This window comes from Thermobia domestica, chromosome 5 (genome assembly GCF_964235325.1).
Source record: "Thermobia domestica chromosome 5, izTheDome1.hap1.1, whole genome shotgun sequence".
Taxonomy (NCBI): domain Eukaryota; kingdom Metazoa; phylum Arthropoda; class Insecta; order Zygentoma; family Lepismatidae; genus Thermobia; species Thermobia domestica.
In genome coordinates, this window is record NC_137458.1 from 251694361 (window position 1) to 251715151 (window position 20791).

General features: G+C 36.4%; 1 protein-coding gene across 1 annotated transcript; it reads left to right on the forward strand.

The window, feature by feature from the left end:
* Positions 1-1010: 1010 nt before the first annotated feature.
* On the forward strand, positions 1011-20299 carry LOC145686546 (uncharacterized). The gene is made up of 3 exons (XM_081759983.1): positions 1011-1124; positions 12697-13016; positions 19704-20299. Exons 1-3 carry the CDS (start codon positions 1113-1115, stop codon positions 20086-20088), a joined length of 717 nt encoding a protein of 238 aa, XP_081616109.1. The 5' UTR covers positions 1011-1112; the 3' UTR covers positions 20089-20299.
* The last annotated feature ends 492 nt before the right edge of the window (positions 20300-20791 follow it).

The following is a 20791-nucleotide window of genomic DNA, read 5'->3' on the forward strand; positions in this document are numbered from 1 at the left end:
TATTTATTTAAGTTTATAGAATTGTTTCACTTCTATGGTCATCCAACAAAGTTAAAGAAAGAAAGAAAAAAAAATAACAATCAATGCAAAATTGGAGCAGCTATTTTCCATAAACTTGAACTGGTTTTATGCTAGCTTATGACCAATAAAAGTACATATTTGCAAATTCAGAACAAAGCACAATTCGTATGTTGAAACCAATAATTCCAATGTTACATACTAATTAAACTTAGTATTTATGTATTCGAGAAGGGAGTGTCAGGATTTACGTTATAAATGATGATAACACGGAAATTAATTTCATTTAGCAAACTAAAAATAGATACAAGATCATCAGTTATATAAGATATTTCAACAATTTTGGTCAGGAGTATACAAGAAATGTACTTTCTCTTTCATGTTATTGTAAATACTTTACGCCTTACATGTTTCAATAAAAACCGCATACTTGTGCATAAAATATCCGGCAGATCAATATGTAGTACTTCAAATGGTGTGGTTTATGTTTGTTCTCATAATATGAAACTGATAATGTATTACTAGCTCTTCTTCTTCATGGGAAAAAGTTTACACATAGTTGTTGGATATGTTATATACATGCTTAACAAATTGGTTATTTAAGGTATGAATTACCATCACACTTTAGAACATCGTCTCCTAAACAGGTGAGCATATGTATGGCATGAATTGACTTCTGCAAATCAGACATGTGTGTGGTTTTCTTGTCTTTTCTTCTTCGTTTTGTTATGTTATCCTTGTATCACTCTCAACATATGACCCGAGGATGGGACGAAAACTTGTTTACAGAATACGCAAGTGGGAGGGAAGATGACAGTGTATCCGCCGATGGCGCAAGATCGTTACACTTGTTAACTGATCATCCAGTGCAAACTATAAGCAGTCTCCTTGAATTCTAATGTTTGTTTCCCCCTCTCCCACCTTTTCCACTTTTATTCATCCCCCTCTTTTCACATGAAAATATTTTAAACCATATGTGCAGTGTCTCCATGTGAGGGAGCACGGATATATATAAAAAGGTGGCAGAGTGTTCCGATTCATCAGTCATTTAACCATCTAGCACATCTGTAACACCTTCTTAAAGAGCTCGAACAATGGCGAAGATTGTAAGTAGCTTAGTTTCAATCAGGTTCTATTATGTAACACAATATATGTCAAGTTGAAACTAACCAATACTCGACACAAATATTAGCAAAGGCAATAATACCGTCGTTAGTTGGTCGTATTTCAACGTAGACTCTTCTGCTGATCGTTTTTTTTTAAAAAAAAACAATAATTATTTTCATTCCAATATTTATTTCAATTGATGTGAATACAAATGCTCTCGAATATCCGACACGAGGGCACAAGGGTACAGTGATATAGCGCCAGACCGGTATCCACGGGGGGTCTAGGGGTAGACCCTAAATTTTTGCTGGCCCCCTAAAATTTTCACGGTAGGCTTGCAAATGAACTATATATGGTGTTGAAATATAATATGTTTGGATCGGGCCCCCCTTAACTTCTGCCTTGCCCCCCCTATATTTTTGGGCTAGTTACGTGCCTTTATAGCGCTTACCTCTGATTCGATCTCCAGCCACAAAATTGTGTCAGTGGGTTTTCTTTTGATACTCCAGTTTCCTCCCACTTTCTCTTTCCACCAATTCTTCCATCATTATTCACTTGTTTTAATCATATTTTCCTTTAGCCTAACAGGCATAATCATGGAACGTTAAACTGAAAGATTTCATTTTTTTTGTTGTTGTTGTTGTTGTTTTTTTTTTGTTTTCGAGTATCCGTCGTATTAGCACACATATCGCGTGTTAGATTTCCATTTTTTTTTTTCACTGTTCAAAAATTTCTTAAATTAATAAAGCCAATTCCGGTCTAGGAATGGGGGCGCGCGGTGCCTCAGTGGTAGAGCGTTCACCTCCAGTGCTTGGAGTCGCTGGTTCGATCCCAGCTAACGCCTTGTGGACTTTGTGTTGGACAAACACCGTGCTCGTGGGTCTTCTCGGGAGTTCTCCCGTTTCCTCCCACTTTCTTCATTCTACCATTTCACTCATCTATCATCATCACCGTCTCCTTTAGCCTACCCGGCATAACTGTGGGACGTAAAACTTAAAGATTTCATTTCATTTTTTTCCGGTCTAGGAAGCCAGAAGTAGCAAAGATTTAGGTTGATCAACTACAATCTGTTTGGCTGGCCATCGCCTCATAGGCTGCCATGCGTTGTAAAACCAAGAAATCATGTATACGCCATTTAAAGATGTATATTTCAGTAATGTGCAATACACGTGGAAGAAATTCCTTACAGGGTAATAAGAACGCACGCAGGCGGAGGGTCCTTTGGAATCCGGAGCCCCGTCGATATCCCAACTGGTCTATAGACTTAGTCTAATTTCACGAATAAATTTATAAACTTTAATATAATTTATCCTAATATTGAATTTGGACCCACCGCCAAAAGCTTTGGACCCAACGAAATAAATTCCTGTGTGCATGCCTCTAGGGCATAATTCTTCCTAGATATGCCCTCGACAGAATTCTTAAGTATGTTCTGAGTTAAAAGTTTGTCCAAAATAAGCAGAATATTGGCTTTGATCAGTGAAAACGGAATGCTTTGGCGGGAAATCGGAGATGATAAGTAAATCAAGTGAAAAGTAATCATAATATTATAATAAAATTATATTAAATAATAATAAAATTATATTAAATAATAATAAAATAATAATAATGATAACATAGAATTACTTACATCGTATTGTCATTAATAACCTGAAATTCATTTCTGGTTATATATTATTTTTTTTACCAAAAAACACGCTGAAAACGTCAATAAACATACTTGAAATGAAGTACCATATAAAACACTAATTTGAAGTTAAATGCCATAATTATGAAATCAAATTAGAATACTGATACCACATATGAAATTGGTAGAAAGAATTTCGTATAAAACATTATGTACTAGAAGAGAAATCCACGAGCAAGTTTTATTATACAACTTATCAATGAACCAATGGAAAATCAGCAAAATTATTGAAATTAAATGTAAAAAAAAAAAAAAAAAAGTTTTGCTTTTTCACTTGCTTTTCCACTTGCTTCTTTTAAGGGAATTGTTCATTAATCATGTCATTTAGTGAGAATACTGTAATAAATATAAGACGGCGTGAAAATTGTATAATCGATTTTCATTCTAAATAAATATGTTGGGGCCCTGTTTTGCTTATCGCGACCCTCAGTCACAAGCCCTAAAGCCAACGGTGCCACATTTATGTCGTCTTGACTAAAAGAAAAGGATGATTCCGAAAGAATTGGTCGAACGAGAATGTGGAAGGAAAGGGGAATGCACAGAGAACCCCCCCACAATATTATCCACCATGAAGTCGAGTCAGAGATCCCACACACTAGAAGTGAACACTCTACCACTAAGCGAACATGCCATCCATTTTGAGATCCCCCTCCCCACACCTAAAACAAAGTCAACAAGAATAATGCTATTCTTTTCGGTGTTAATTTAAATTTTTTTTTTTTTTTTTTTTTTTTTTTTTACATAGTAGCTATATAACTGAGGTAGGAACTCAGTACAAAACGATTAAAACTATAAAACATTAAGTTTTATGTTTACATATATTGACGCATTGTACGTATGTACACACCTGAGCCATACACTCAGCGTGATGCACGCCACTTAAGTGATGCATGTAGTAAAGAAAAAAAAACTAATGCTATCCTTCGCATTAATTAACGTAATAGCTTGCTTGCATAGAAGTCTCGAGATGAGCTTGACATAAATACCATGAATGAAAGAAGGCATTTATATGTTCTTGAGCTTCTAAGCAATTAAAAATAAATTATAATACACTTGGTTTATGGAGTACTTCTGTATGCAAAACTTAATGTGGAAAGAACTTACGTTAGTACACATATGAAGTACCTAATGTATTGTGCACTTTATTGTAGTTTGAAAGAGAAAATGGCAATACCGTATGGAAACTGTAAGTAAAACACTAGAAGTTATATAATGCATTTATCACATAATGTTTTGTTACCAGTAAGTCTTATTATAGAGTTCAATGATAGGTTCAGTGGTTCACTTCTAGTTTGATCCGAGATACTGTCGACGTCAGAGGGGGAAACAGGGCCTGAGCTCACCAGTGGCAACACCTACTCCCCTAGACATGTTGTATGTTAATATACATGAAATAATATAAAAATTTTCATTTCGGAATACATAAAATAACTCCTCCTACAGAAGAAAATATTCTGTGCCCATCCATTTCATCCCCCCCCCCACAAATTAGAACTGCAGTCGTCATTGATTCCAGTCATTATACCTAGTAAATTTGGACAATACAAGACTTTCTTGTATCGTGTTGGGTGGATTTGCTTGGTGTTCTCTTGTTTTCTCTCAAGTCCTGTTCTATCATATGTTCTGTTTCGTTTATAAATATTCATTTTGCAATAAATACAGTAGTTAATTCTCTTTAAGCATATAGGACAATAGAACAAGAAAACCTTGCAATTTAAGAATGTTCAAAATATTGACCATCTTTAATTTTAAACGACAAACTTTCAAACTTAAATATTTAGAGTATTTCTTAGAGGGAAAAAATACCTAATCTTTCCTTTAAACGCCTGACTTTCAAACGTAAATATTTATAGAGTATTTCTTAGAGGGGGAAAAAAAAATCACATATTATTTTCTTTAAACGCCAGACTTTCAAATGTAAATATTTATAAAGTATTTCTTAGAGGAAAAAATCACAGATTTTCTTTAAACGCCAGACTTTCAGACGTAAATATTTAGATTATTTTTTAGAGGAAAAAAATTACATATTATTTCCTTTAAACGCCAAATTTTCAAACGTAAATATTTAGAGTATTTCTTAGAGGGTAAAAATTACCTATTCTTTCCTGTCTTCCAATAACAGTTATGGTTAATTTCAAGTTTATCTCTTACTGTGTTGCCACTGGATTTGTGTATTTCGAAGAAAATACCTACCTACATTTTGTGGAAGTCTAATTAACTTTTTGTTCTTTTCGAGTAATTTTTGATTATTGTTATTAGCATTAATTTATACCTAGGATTTGTAACGAAACACTGAAGAGAGAAGAAATTATTTTCTCCAACAAACATATGTAAAACGTAAATAAACACGAATGCATATCTTTTCCGTAATATACAATATTACGAAAATTTAAGGTAAAAGTCAGAAGTACTCAGTGTCAGATTGTACAACATAAAATGCATTTAATTGTTTTTTCTCCTTTCTTAGATTAGGTTCAATTTATGTGAGTTAAACGTGTCTTTTAAACGTGGCGTGTGTTTAACGTGGGTTAGCACTGCCGACAAGACAGGATTTATTGGTGTTTTGTCTCGGAAATAGGTCATGAAAGTGACATCTCGACTTGGAAACTATATCTGTTTGTATAGAAAGAGTTCTGTATTGTCTCATATGTTACCACGAAAATGCTCCCTTGTATTGTCTAGCAGACGTTGCCATATAGACGAAAAGAGACAAAAAATAAGGTTTTTAATCTCTTTTCTATTCTTCTCGAATTCTATCTCGTCTCATATTAATTCTCGAAAAGGCTTTCATCGTCTCGTCTCGTTTTGTATATTTATGTACAAAATTTAAGTCCACATTTTTTCTTAGTTTCATCTAGAAGCTAAGCGTCATGAGAGGTCTACTAACTATATTTATTATTAGAGAGCCGATATATTGTGTAATGATTTGCTTATCTTTAAATATTGATAAATTCTCTTTATTGGATTCGTACAATTCACTTAATCAATTTATTGCTTTTATATACATCACTAAGCATGCAACACTAAAACACGAGTTCTCTCTCGGGCTAAGAGGTTAGCATACGCGTCTTCGGCGTGAGAGACCCGGGTTCAATTTCCGACGGAAGCTCATGTGATTCAGATCCCACGTTAAGCAGTAGGCCCACGTCTCATACGGGATGGAACGATAAACTAAAAATCAGTCAAACACTGTTTGAAATCTGACTTGAGAGTACTAGTATTGCCAATGAAACTTGTCGAATTTTCTAGTCTTGTGTCGAATTCTTGTCTAGTACTAGTCTTGTGTCGAATTTTCTTGTCTCGTTTCCGAAACGACATGAGAAATTTCTCATTTCGTGGACAACACTGCCGAGTCTATATGAGACGAGACTTACTTTCTAAAATAACATTTCAACCACTACACAAGTTTTGCATTCAAGACAAAGTACCCCAACCAGAAATCTAAACCCGGAACTAGGCACTCAGAAAAAATGGTGATGTACTTATTCCTTTTGTAGTATGACAGGATTCAATAATATGAAGATGCCTTCTAATTTTACTTCGCTTTTGGTCGAAAGAAATCTCATTAGAAACAATGAGATTTTATTCTTTAAAGTTTCGCTCTGTTAATATGGGCACGGAGCCTATTAAGAAAAGTGTCACTGTGTTGTCGTAACCAAAGTTGAATCACCGTCTGGTTTTACATATAGTAGAGAAAAAAACAGGAGCGGTGTCATAGTATAGGTTGGTTTGTGACAGTGAACACAACGTGAGAATAAACTTATTTTTATTTATTTATTTATTTATTTATTTGAGTTTTTCCTCATCCTTCATTCCCCCGTCATAGTTTTGTAGAAAGCCATTTTGTAATTTTAGCATTGTATTATAGTTATGTATCCTGAAGAGTATACTAATCCGCCGATCTCAACTGCATTGCGGGTTGTCTATCAAACAAGGATGATTTCCATTATTTCCCCCATGGAAATACATGGAGAACTGATTTTTGATTGTCCGTATCTTAAAATCAACTAGACGGAACACCTCTATTAACACATCCGATTCCTTGCTGTTGATCTTCACCCTCTACATCCTGGTCAAAAATCATGGTGATCCACTAATTAGATCTTGAGATACTTGTCTCGCGGACGGACTGAGTAAATAAATCAAAGATTTTGATAAACCAAACTTCTTAAAAATCAATATTCTGAAATTAACTCAGTTTCCCACTCTCACCTTCACTTTCTTGATTTTTAGTGAATAATTCAAATTCAATGGCGAATATTAAAAACTTAAGAGCCAAAGCGACCCGGACAGTATCTGTAAAATTCTATTCAGTAAGCTGTCAGCTGATTCCATAACCTTTCAGTCTAGTAAAGAAATGTAAATGCCTGGTATAAAGCGCGAAACCAGTTGATTCGATTACGAAAAAGTTCTATTAAAAAAACTACTATTTCATTTGACGTACAAAATTGACGGACTCTGGAACTCAACGAAGGGTATGAATTATTCAAACAAGTATTAAGAAACTATTTATGTTCATTTATACTTAATACAAAACAATAATTAAAAAGTATTAATAAACTATTGAAAGTGATTGAAAAAAGATATACCCTAATTTCTAGTATTTGTTAAGTGTAAGGAGATAATTAATTCGACAATGCAATAGTAAGTAACGCTGGATAAAATGAAAACGAGAGTTGCGTTCGCTTCCGTATTCGATTTTCGTGTTTTCGTGGGAGTTCTTCCCCTCAAAACAGCAAGGCCATCTGTATCCCAAGAAATGAAATGCTAGCAACTTTATTTTTTCACATAAGTACATTTTTCCTGATACATTAAGCTATTTTTCAGTACAAATATATACCTTAAAATAAATGTCATTGTTAAACTTCTATTTACTTCGACCAACACATTATACACTTCTATCTCACCAAGTTTCCTTGGACTTCCCACGACAGGTGTGCCCAAAGCAACGTTTGTTAGGAAGGGTCCATTTTTTTTTGGGGGGGGGGTCAACATTACAAAACTTTACCTGATGTACACTCGAAAAGACAATATGTAATTGGTAAGTACTGCCACCTATATTCTCAGAAAAAAAATGTACAACTAAATTGTTTTCCTACGAAAAGCAAGATGAAGTGGAAGACCAAATCTTTAAGCTAAATCAATAATTTCTCTAATAAAAAAGATATAGTTTTATTAAGAAAGTGTACATATATTGTATGTACACTACCCCCGGAAAGTTTCCGTACAAAGTAGGTTTATGTATACTTTACGTACGTGTATTCGAGAAAAAACAGACATATCAATGGAATTTATTTTCATCTGGAACCTACAATATGTATTTGAGAGGAAAATACAGAAATTTAACAGAAATGGACCATTGTTTTGTCAAAAATTTAAATCTTCGATTCATCAAAGTAGCCTCCACGTACTGTGATAACAGCTTTACAGACTTTGGGCAATCACCGTATTAGTTTCTGTACAGTTTCGAGCTTGATTGCTATCCAGGCTTTGCGAAGATCTCAAATAAGTGTTTCTCGCTAGAGGGGCGCATCTTTCGAACTGCCCTATCAAGCTCATCCCACAGTAACTCAATTGGATTACGATCCGGTGATTGTGGGGGCCACACCATATTTTTGAGATCTCCCTGTTGCTCTTTTGCTGACAAATACCCTCTACAAAGTCGGGATGTGTATTTTGGGTCATTGTCTTGCTGCATGATGAACCCATGACCAACGGGCCTCTTCCCAGATGGCACTGCATGTCTGATCAAAATCTGATGGTACTGTTCTTTCTGCATTGCATCCTGTATTTTCACTAAATCCCCCACTTGATTGTTACCAAAGCAATCCCACACCATCACAGAACCACCCCCGTGCTTTACCGTTGGCAAAATACACGACGGAAGCAGTCTTTCGTCCTTGGAGCGACGCACGAAAACCCTGCGCCTATGACTGAAGAGCGTCCGGACAGTTTCATAGCTGATCGGATTTTCGCGAGTTTCGTTCACTCCAGCTTGTATTTGGGGCACTGTTTTGAACCTGTTGCGTTTGCTTGTCACTATAATGTACTTGTCCTCCCTTGCAGTAGTAGCTCTAGGCCTTCCAGATCTTGCTCGAGAGCGATTTCCCTCTGTTTCAGCAAATCGTTTTAAGGTATCATGCACTGTAGTATAGAATATTTTCACTTTTGCGGCTATTTCCCGTATTGTATAGCCTTCTTCGGGTAAAGTAACTATTTTTGCTCTCGTTTCAATGCCCAATTCCCTTTCCGTACTGACATTCAACATTTCATTATTCTGACTAATAGGGAACACTTTACACCTCACTTCAACACACACACACACACACAACTAGCGTGCAATAGAAAACTCCTAACAGTAAGATCTGAGAGAGAAGTAGACAGAGCAGTTTGAGAGACACCTGTGAGGCATTTGTAGTGTGTTCGACCTTCAATTTGCAGTGTAATGACTGTTTTGTACCGCATGCGTACGTAATGCACCATCACATCGGCGCGATATTTAAGTTTATTTTTCTTAATTCATCTACAACAGGCCAAGACCTTTTCTCCCGTCGGATTCTAAAATGTTTCACCTTTCATTTGTGAGCAAATTGTACTGCATTCTTATGTTACATTTTGAAAATTTCTTTATTTCGTGTTTGTTCGGAAACTTTTCGGGGGTACTGTATATCGAGTTACAAAGTTTTTGAGTGGCGTCTGAACACGATGGAGCCCACGCGTGGGTGCGTTCCTGTCCTAGAACCTGGATATTTTAGCTTGGATATCTGAAAATCAGCCTCAATCCCCCCGAAATAAACTTGTTATTTTTTTTTTTTTTTTTTGCATTCCACGTACAACAATAATCCTCCATAACTTCATTGACTTTCCATTTCCTTATGCTCTCTGTTCAGAAATAATACTGACTTGTCAAATTTCGTTTCAAGCAAGAACTACGTTCTTTTTTTTTTCTTCCTTCGCGGTGGCTCAGTGGTAGAGCGTTCACCTCTGGTGCTTGGGGTCCCGGGTTCGATCCCAGCCCCCGCCAAGTGAACTTTGTGGTGGACAAACACCGTGAGCGTGGGTTTTCTCGGGGTTCTCCCGTTTCCTCCCACTTTCTTCATTCCACCATTTCATTCATTACTCATCATCACCGTCTCCTTTAGCCTAACCGGCATAACTGTGGGACGTAAAACTCAAAGATTTCATTTCATTTTTTTCTTCCTTTCTTTTGTCCATTCTACTCTTGTTCTTTTTTCTTAATTGTTGCCTTCTTTCGTTTCTCCTATCATACTATCGACCGTTGCAAGCTGTAATTCAAGTAGTTGTCAGTAACTCTAAAACTAAGAGGAGCTGATAAGCGAAACTGGTGTTCCACACCAACTTTGAACGGATATCAACATAATGGGATTTTAGTTATTACAGCAAAGGAATATTTACATCGTTTAGTTATAAAGGGGGGGGGGGGAATAAGTAGCCCAGGAAATTAGATAGACCAAAAGGATACTTCCATTTTTTTCCTACGAATAGAATAGAAAGGTTAGACTCATTGCTAAATTTTTGTGTGTATCATATCACATAAGATTAACCAATTTGCAAGTCTTGTCATTAAAACTGCAATCAGTGTATTTCAGCTTCAATTTATCTCAATATTTTCTTTCAGGTAAAAACGTACACAGATAAAGTTCAAATGAGATTACAAATATTCAACGTGTGTTTGCAGGAGCGTGATTTCAGATTTTCCTGGGGAGTGGAGGCGGGGTTTAAGATTCTCCACCAACACACGAGTTTCACTTATTTCCTAGTGGATATAAGTTTATTAGCAGATAATCTATTAAAATATATTTAATTCTCAAACTCAGGTGGGCAATTGCCTATTCTTCCCCGTGTTGTGCATAGCCAGCCGAAACAAAATCTTAAATACGCCACTGCTGACAATGAACACCCCACCTAAGCCTCCTCCCACGCTTAAACTTTTTTCGGAATCGACGCCGTTGCTAATATCCACATGGTTATACATTGTTAATTTAGGCAACAGTTTCGGTCTTGCACTTATAATAGTAATTTTACATCTTTAGTAATAGGTACACTGGAAATTGACTCATTTGTTAATAATCCAAATTAATTTAAATTAAACAGAAGAGTTTCGAAGTGTAATGTCTTAGAGTAGATAGACTCACGAAAACAAAAAATAAATAAATAAATAAATAAAAAAAAAAAGAATAAATTTGATAAGTGCCATGATAATCGAAAACCTTTCAATTTTACGTCCCACATTTACGCCCTGTAGGCTAAAAGAGAATGAAAGAATTTGTTGAATGAAAATGTGGGAAAAACGGGAGAATCTCGAGGAATTCCACATAAATAATGTTTGTCCACCACAACTTTACATAGTTTGCAATCGAACCAGGAGCCCTGTACGCCAGCAATGAGTACTCTACCACTGAACCAACTTGCTTCCCTATGACACTCATTTTTTTTAAAATAGTAGTTCTATTCATATCGCGACTTTACATTTACATAAACTAACAAATTAATTTTATTTTATGAATTATTAAAAAAATAATGAATAATTAGGTGGATTCTCAATATTAACGCAAAATATTTGATTGGATATTGTAGGAAGTACAAAGAATAATAAAATTACTCTACATGCTATGCACAAAAGAAATACATTCTTTTTTTCTACTTTTACGTAACGCTAGAAATCTACTAAGCATTCTAAAGTATTTTGAAACTGTTCACCAAGGAGAATTAAACATTACCTACTCGTATATACAACAAATAACACATTACTTTAAATACTTTCTAAATAGTTCTAAATAATTGAACATTCATAACAAAAGAAGTAATCTCACACTGAAATTTACTTCCCTACATTTTCTTATATTCATGTGATAATTTTGGTATTTACGCATGATATTTTTTATGTAAAAAAAACTTCCAATGCTGGCAGCCAGTTTTCATATAGGCAAATCCTCCAGATTTTTCTTGAATTTTCTTTTGTAATATGAACAATACAATCAACTGCCTGCTGAAGAAAATTAGGAAAGTTCAGAGTAATTGCTCACACTATTTTTAATCATCAAAGAGTTTATTATTATATAAACACACAACATCTCTCTCTCTCTCTCTCTCTCTCTCTCTCTTTCTCTCTCTTGAACCACCCGACCGATCTCGAGCAAATTTTCAACATAGATGTGGATTCGGATGATTTTTATTATTTCACTTTCACAGTACACCTTAGGGGAGGGGGAGCGGAAGTATATACAAAAATGATCGAAATAGACCGACATTAGTGTTGAATCCATAGTTTTGGAGTCACTGAGATGAGCAGTGACACTTCCGATGACATTTAAATCCAAATTCAGCCCTAGAACTTGGGGGAGGAGAAGATATATAAAAATGATAGAAAATGGCTGACAAAACAGAAAAACGTCTATCAGAGTCCACTTGAATAATAGTAAAAAAATGACTCACTAACGGAACATATTACTAATTTCTTATTTTAACCCAACGAAGCAGGTAATTGACACTAGCAATGTGCTAATTAAAATAAATTATGTACTTAATACAATAGGTAATTAAAAGGGTAGATCTGGGTTCAGAGCCAGTGGTGATTTTAGGAGATTCTCCTTGGTGGCTACTTTCAAAAACACGGTGGATGAAAAGAAGTACTTCAAAAAAGATCACTAACATATTGAACAAAATAGAGAATATGGCCCCGAAGATAAAACTTTGGGCAGGAATTTCACTGCTCCGGGCTTCACAAAATAAGCACTCATTCATTAAAGTTATGCTAAACATGACAATTTATTCGTTACGTAATTATAAATAATTTCAAAAATAGGATTATCGTCTGGAAATAACAGTATATTTGAAATTTATACATTGTCTTTACGTTTCAGATTTTACTTTTGGCCATCTTAGGAATGGCAACAGCCCAAAGAAACACATATTTGCCACCAGGCAGAGGTTCTCCGTCAAGAGGTGGATTTGGAGGAGGTTCTTCGTCAAGGGGTGGATTTGGAGGTTCTTCTAGTGCTTCAAATGTTGGTGGCTTTGCTGCAGCACCTTCTACTTCAGGCTTTGGTGGTGCTGGATCATTTGGTGGACCAGGTGGTGCTGGGTCATTTGGTGGACCAAGTGCTGCAAGACCCAGAGCACCTCCAGCTGCCATTCTTGCATACTCCAACGAAAACAATGGTGATGGTTCTTATAGTTACAGGTAGGTGTATTTATTGTGGATAATTATTATATTTTTTATTTGTTGCCGTAAATGGAAATATAACATTAACTTTGATAACTAATAGCTTTCACAATAGTTCAATGGATCTGTCAACATTAAAAAAGCAGGGCTTCCCAAAACAGGCACGTAGCCAGGATTTCGTGAAGGGGGGGAGGTCCGTGACATGAAATACTGTGGTCATCACAAAAGGGGCTAGATCACTCTAAACTATTTTACTGGAACATATATTAGTTCGTTTAGCCAGGATTTCGTAGCGGGGGGGGGGGGGAGGCGAGTGACATGAAATTCTGAAGGCCCAGGAGATCGATCAATCTAAACTACTTTACTATCAACTTATATTGGTTTGTTAGGACAATAAAATGAGGATATGTTGGCAAATATTTTAATAACAAACTATGAAGAAATTTCGAGCAAAACAATAAAAAAAAAGTATTGAAAAAGACAACAATTTTGCTTTCGTTATGACGTCAATTATTATAAAAAGTACACACTGAATACTGTCTTGTAAACTATCTTCTAATATAAATAAATAAAGGGTTTTTTGTGTGTTTGTCTGTCTGTCTGTCTGTGTGCGGCCTGGGGACCAGACGACCAAGTAGACCAAGAGTTACCAAATTTTGGTCAGGGATGCCTTGGCCCATGCCCCAGATGAAGACGAAGCGTTTTTTTTTTAAATTTCGAAACAGTGGGGCCTCAGAGGGGCGTTTACCGGAACCGGCTTGGGAACCAGAGAAATTGACCGAGAGTTACCAACTTTTAGTCACGAATACCTTGGTACAGGCTCCAGACCAAAGTTAAACGTTTTTGTCGAAATTCGAACCAGGGGGATCTCAGCGGGGCGTTTACCGAGACATGTAAAAGGAGTAGAAATGACCTATATTTATTTATGTATTTATTTAGCAATCACCAGATACAGCTCAGAGGCCATTTTACATTGAATATCCAACAACATTAACAATGGAAAGGATTTGGGAAGGTATCGGCCAGGGCCTGTTTAGTAGGTGCCATCCCGGCATTTGCCTGGAAGGACTGAGGGAAACCCTGGGAAACCTCAGTCAGGATGTTAGGCAGCGGGATTCGAAGCCACGACCTCCCGAATGCGAAGTCAACGCTCTACCACTTGAGCTATTAGTGTCGAATTCATATTTTCGCTGTCGCTGAAATCAATGGTGAAACTCCAGTCGCATTAACTTTCAAATTCACGTTATTCGGCTCCGGGCCGGGGGTCACCGGAGGGGGGTGAGATACCAAGACATTATAAGAGTAATACAAAATGACCGATATTAGTGTCAAATCCATAGTTTTCGCGGTCGCTGAAATCAATGGTGACACTTCCATTAGTGATGACTTGCAAGTATACGGGCCGGGAGTCAGCGGGGGGTGGATACCGAGACATGTAAAAAATAGCCCAAAATGAGTGATATTAGTATCAAATCCATAGTTTTCGCGGTCGCTGAGATCAATGGTGATACTCCCACAGGCGTTGACTTCCAAATACAACCTCTGTGCGAAGTATGTGTATATTCAACCAGTTTTACAATATATGCGTTCCTTTCTCTGTTGAATCAAATGCTAACATATTTTTTTCGTTTTTATTATTCCGTCAACTACTGTCGGTTCCAAATGACAGGTTAAAGGAGCAACAGAAAATTGTCCTTGAAATAACATGTTTGATACTGCAAGGATGCGATGACGAAAAGTTATGATTAAAAATATCCACGCTGTTACACAACGGCACTTATGCTTTCGAAAGGTTGAAATCTCCCTGACTAGTAGCAGGAATTCTGAGAATTCCATAACTCTTCTTGAAATTTCAAATTCCCTGACTCTTCCAGAATACCTCGCTTACCTCGCCACCATATTGCAAGTAATACAAATCTCCTCATAAGAAAGAGTAAGCAAAAGCTTACTGTAGTTTTCTTTTTAATTTTTAACGCTGATCCTTCTTTTTGTCATTTCATTTTGTTTTATCCTTCCTTAATTTTTTTATTTCTGGTCTCGAAAGGGAGGGGTCCGCCCCCCCTTGGCTACGTGCCTGCCCAAAAACTTGTTTACACTGTTTAATCTTTAATAACCCTAATCAAAATAAATAAAATTTGATTTTTAGTCACAAAGATGTTGAAAACATTATTGATGATGTTCTAATGTGGAATATATTGAAAGTGTCTTCCATTAGCAGCAATATGTCTCAGTAACGTTGTGGAACAGACTAACAAACATGTGATGTGATTTGCATTTCAATAGTTTCACAGGCAGTCTGAATCACCTCTCTCATAGCATTCAGCGCACGTGGTTTTGTGGCGCGGACAGTGCTTTTCAGAGTACTCCAGAAAAAGAACTCTAATAAGGAGATCTGGGTGGATACTCGACATTTCTTTGTCATCCTGTACAGAAAACAAAGCAACACAAGCACACTACTAAACTTAAACTTCCATCTGAATCTAACTTCTTAACAAAATGTCACGACGTTAGTTTCCGCGGCAATGAACGTTTTTTCTTATCTTTAGAGTTTGTAGTTTACTAGTAGAAGTAACTGACCTCGCACGGTAAGAGTAATATTTACGCAAACTCTTTTTACAAAACATGTAAAACGTAAATAAGGACGAGCAATGCCTTTCACATTTCCTGTGCTGATTGTCGTGCCATCTGACACTTCCGTTCTTATCACAGAAAGAATAATGGTAATACAAAATAATTCAAAGACCTGAAAGGTACGCAACTTGGAACATAGTTGGGATCCCTACCAGTGTTTCTTCGAGACATGTTTTTTGGGGGGCACTGCCCCTCCCCCCGGAGCTCTGAGAGTGCAACCCCAGAGGAGACCAAAATAATACGTCTATAATATAATGATAAATAGAATAGTGCTAGCAGTGCCCCCCGGAATACTAAGTGTGTCCCCCCACCGGAACATTTTTTTTTTCTGAAAGAACGACTGTTCCCTACTCCATAGCCACTGTGGTTCACTTTTAAATTTTGATTATGCAATCCTTCCACGAGTCGATTTGTTTTTAAAAGGACTTTGTACATAATAAGATCTTGTAAAGATCTGCCTGATTACAAAAAACATACGCACAAGTAATTCTAAATATTAGTAAGAATAAGAATGGTCCGTGGCAGGCGAAATAATTTGCTGACAAAATCTTAAAGTGCTTTTAATTCACATATAGTAGTCAATTACTTAAAATAAGCCCTTTTGAAAGGGTTTGGTTCAATAATAACAGGCTTTGAAATATTACGCCTTACCTTTTAGCTAGTGATATGTAGTTATCTGGATAAACATGGAAAATGGGCAGTAGAGGACACAATCTTCTTTATTTCTTGAGTTGTCCATCTTTTCGGTTTGTAAGATCTTTAATATTGCGAACTATAACGGTCTACTTGATATTTGTACGTTGTTGAGAAAGCACAAAAATAAATTAACAAAATAATTGCAGAGCTCAATTATTATGTGTGGTGATTATGGGTATCAATTACAACATTATGGACCAATACTAATCGTTCATATTGCTATGGACCAATGAAACGATAGCAATGGTCTAATGGCTCATAATTTTGTTAGAGCCAACTTGTAACTTGAGTACATTTTTAAAGTTTTGTAAACAATGCCGAAATAATGGATTTAATTGAAAACTAATGGACTTTGTTTTTAAGTGTAACTTTTGCTCCTTTCAATACCAATTTCGTGACCCTTGTTTAAACTGTTTGATGTAAAAGTAAAGAGAGACAAAATTACATCCTTTGTTGTAATACTTTAATGATAATTCTTTGAGGATATCTTGAACATTTAAATGTAGTTATGCAGAGGTTGATTTAGTGATATTGAGCTAAATTTCTGTCTGCCAATTCCTAGTAATTGCCGTGTTTCCACAATCGGTTATGTTTGATATGGAGACCACCTATACTGACTATTGCCTGAAATCGGCGTTTCCATGGTAGAAAACTGCGTTGCAACTGGACCACAGGATTTCCTCAGGTCTGAGAAGGTTCGGACTCGATGATGGGAAAGGTACTGCTTGAGGAGTCCAAAAGGACATTAGTCCATTGAGTCTGGCGTCTGGATTCTTGACTGAGATGTCAGGGAAAGGAATTGCCGCAATTCGTATGTTCTGTTCCATACGGCGATAGAATTCCAGTGACGTAGCATTCATTAGTTAAGACGGATGGTACTAATAGAGCTGCGAACTCTCAAAAATAAAATCAACATCACCCGCTCATAATTTTCAAAATAGTTTAATTCAGGGATGCAAATAAGCACTCGCGCACGCGCCCGGGGCGCGTGGCTTATCGGTACGGGCGAGTATTTAAAATCATACCGAAGTAAATAAATGATTTCTATTGTGGGATGTACGCGAGTAGCTTCTTTCTTGGGCAAATAAAATTTTGTTGCTTATTTGCATCCCTGGGTTAATTATATGTTTTAAATGTTCAGCAGTTGGCAACCCAAATAAAGAATGCTAGGCCCATATACATACTTTGCATTAATTATGCACGAACGCAGGAATTTATTTCGTGAGGAGCTTCAAAGTCAATATGAGGATAAGTTATATTAAATTTCATAAAATTACCCCTAAAATTAGACTAAATTAACAGAAAAATTGGGATTTTAAAGGGTTCCAGACTTGCAGGACCCAAATTTAATTATGGATAATTAGACGTTAGTCGTTTTCTTCAAGATAAGAAAAAAATAGTAACATAAATATTAGCATAGTAACAGTTTAGCCGGGAAACTCCGGGAATTTACATCATCTGTGACCCTCAAAATTATTGAAAACTTCAAATGTTCCGGTTTTTCTCCAAAGCATACATTAATATAATTACCCTCACAGGGCAATAAAAGAAAAGAATCTTAATATTTCATGGTATGTTGGAAGGAGTGTGTTTTAAATTTTCATATTTCCTGACATTTTAAGAAAATGTTCAAATTTAGTTAGAATTTTAATAATCCTTCATATTCTATGTGTGACGTATACCTAAACTAAACTAAGTAACCTTCGATGAGTCCAGTGACATTGTATCATTCTCAAAATTAAGAGTTGTTTCCCCTGTATAAGGTGGGTTTCTTTCTTATCAGATCATAGTGGGCGCGGTGGCTCAGTGGTAGAGCGTTCAACTCCGGTGCTTGGGGTCCCTGGTCCGCGCCGTGTGGACTTTGTGGTGGACAAACACCGTGCTCGTGGGTTTTTTCGGGGTTGTCCCGTTTCCTCAAACTTTCTTCATTCCACCATTTCACTCATCTCTCATCATCACCGTCTCCTTAAGCCTAACCGGCATAATCGTGGGACGTAAAACTAAAGATTTCATTTCATTTCATTTTCTTATCAGATAATTAACAATGGTTCAGAGCCCATCTCCAAGTTATATGGAGACAGCGGTGGCTCAGTAATAGAGCGTTCACCTCTGGTGCATGGGGTCCCGGGTTCAAACCCTGCTCCCGTCAAGTTGAACTTTGTGGTGGACAAACACCGTATGCGTGGGTTTTCTCGGGGTTCTACCATTTCCTCCCACTTTCTTCATTCCACCACTTCATTCATTCCTTATTATCACCGTCTCCTTTAGCCTAGCCGGCATAATCGTGAGACGTAAAACTCAAATATTTAATTTCATTTTATTCCAAGTTATGCTTACTGATGGAGGGAACTCTCCTAGCGAGTTGGCTTATCCTCAAACACTAAACCCCACTTTTGTTGTATGGAAGATTCAGAATCTCACCATATGACCACAATTTGGCAGTCAACCCATGATCTGTAAAGTCCCCGAAAAGCAAGGAATTTCTACGATTCCAGCCATGCCTTAATAATATTAGGCTGAAGCACCACCTGTATTACCAAAACTAACGATCCGTGCTATACCCCTATTTGGAGTGCAATAAACTCCTCATGCAGGATGTCTCTTCCATCTAACTTTACGAGAAAGGCATCTAGTTCACGTCACTTTATAACAAAAAATGACAATTTCAGTGCAGGATTTACTTGTATTACCTGCAGTATGTTTAATGTAAAACTTCTCTACTTCATAAAATTCGACAAGAGACAGAGCTATGTGACGGTAACGCCATACTTGAGGGAAACGAGATGTTGACAGTTGCACATTCCCAGGCTTGTATCCCTATGTTTTAATCTTATTATATATTACTATATTATTTGAAGTGTAGTACGTATAAATATGCCAATTGTAATCGTAAGCTTTATTTAATGGTGTAAACTTTTGTCTGATATATGCATTTTACAAAGCTTAATGAATACGTAACACGAATTAAAGGTATATATAAAGGATACATACACATTATATCTTTTAGAAAGTACGAGAATGCAGTTACCTTTTCCTTTATATATATATATATATATATATATATATATATATATATATATATATATATATATATATATATATATATTTGAACTTTTGATTTTCATATTTTCTTCTTTTTGCTTTATATTATCTCTCTTTAGTAAATATGTATAGTTATTTGGTATTTAGTACTTCATCTGAAAGTTCCTATACATAGTTAGTCGGTGATTTAAAGATGAGAGAGGCTCAAATGTTCATACTGAAATTAACTGATGGCGAAAAAGTTTTAAGAGTGATATAGAGTTAACTATTAATAATTTAGACCTATCCTAAGTTGCAGTTGTGGTGGACATTACAGTAATATTTATCTGTTTCTAGCTACCAGTCTGACGACGGTACATCCGTAGAAGAAAGAGGATATTTGAGGAACGCTGGCAACCCAGAATTGGAAGCCCAGGTAGCCGAAGGCTCTTACACTTACACCGGTGATGATGGCGTAACATACACCGTTACATATGTTGCGGATGAAAATGGATTCCAACCTTCTGGAGATCATTTGCCAACTCCTCCACCAATCCCTGAAGAAATCCAGAGAGCTCTTGATCTGATTGCCCGAACCAACGCTCTTGGATCTGGCACTAGTGGTTCTGGATTTGGATCCGTTGGAGCTGCAGCATCCGATCCCGGATACAACTACAACCCACCAGGTCTCAGCTCTCAAGTCAGACGCCCAACAGCCCTTTACGGCGCTCCCGGAAAATAACATAAACATCTAAATAGTAAATCCTCCGAATAACTCATTGTATGCTCAATTGCCTTATTGTATTGAATAAACTGATTACTTTGTTTGCATGGACATTGAATCAAATGCTGCTGAAAGAATGAATGATTTTAGAAGTTTTGTAGTTATTTGTATATATTTATTTTTGTATGATAAAAGTGGGAATTGTATTAAAGGTTGATTTGCAAGCTGATGAATTGTTTCATTTACTCTGAATTATTGATATTTGAACTTGCTTCCGCTCAGAAATATACTCTGAGTTTGCTGTCACATGTGCAGATAATTTTAAAGTATCGGAAATTCACCGAAGTACACAAAACATGATATTTTAAGAAATTACACTTCAAAATATCTAGGTTTCTTCCACCCTTTATACATTCAGTTTTTCTTTTTTCAGATAGATCTTCTTAGTCAAGAGCTCTGATCTTGGGGCCCTAAGGAACATGGCCTCAAATGTTTCCTTGGGCTTCCTTAATCGTGGACACAATGTTACGTAGATGTCGCTTCACTTACATACGTAGGTATATCTTCAACAAATGGTCATTCGTATACGTAGCTAGCTTAAAAATCTATGTGTAATACCTGCAGAAATCTTATTTAGGGCTACTTAAGAGTATTTTTAACTATTATATTTGGTCTAGGAATTAATTCGTGCGGGTGGACAAGAGATGGCGCAACGAACGGA

Bases quoted from the DNA above. Each gene is read 5' to 3' on its own strand.
- LOC145686546 (XM_081759983.1), top strand. The intron at 13,017-19,703 runs GTAGGTGTATTT...ATCTGTTTCTAG, and splicing joins GATGGTTCTTATAGTTACAG to CTACCAGTCTGACGACGGTA.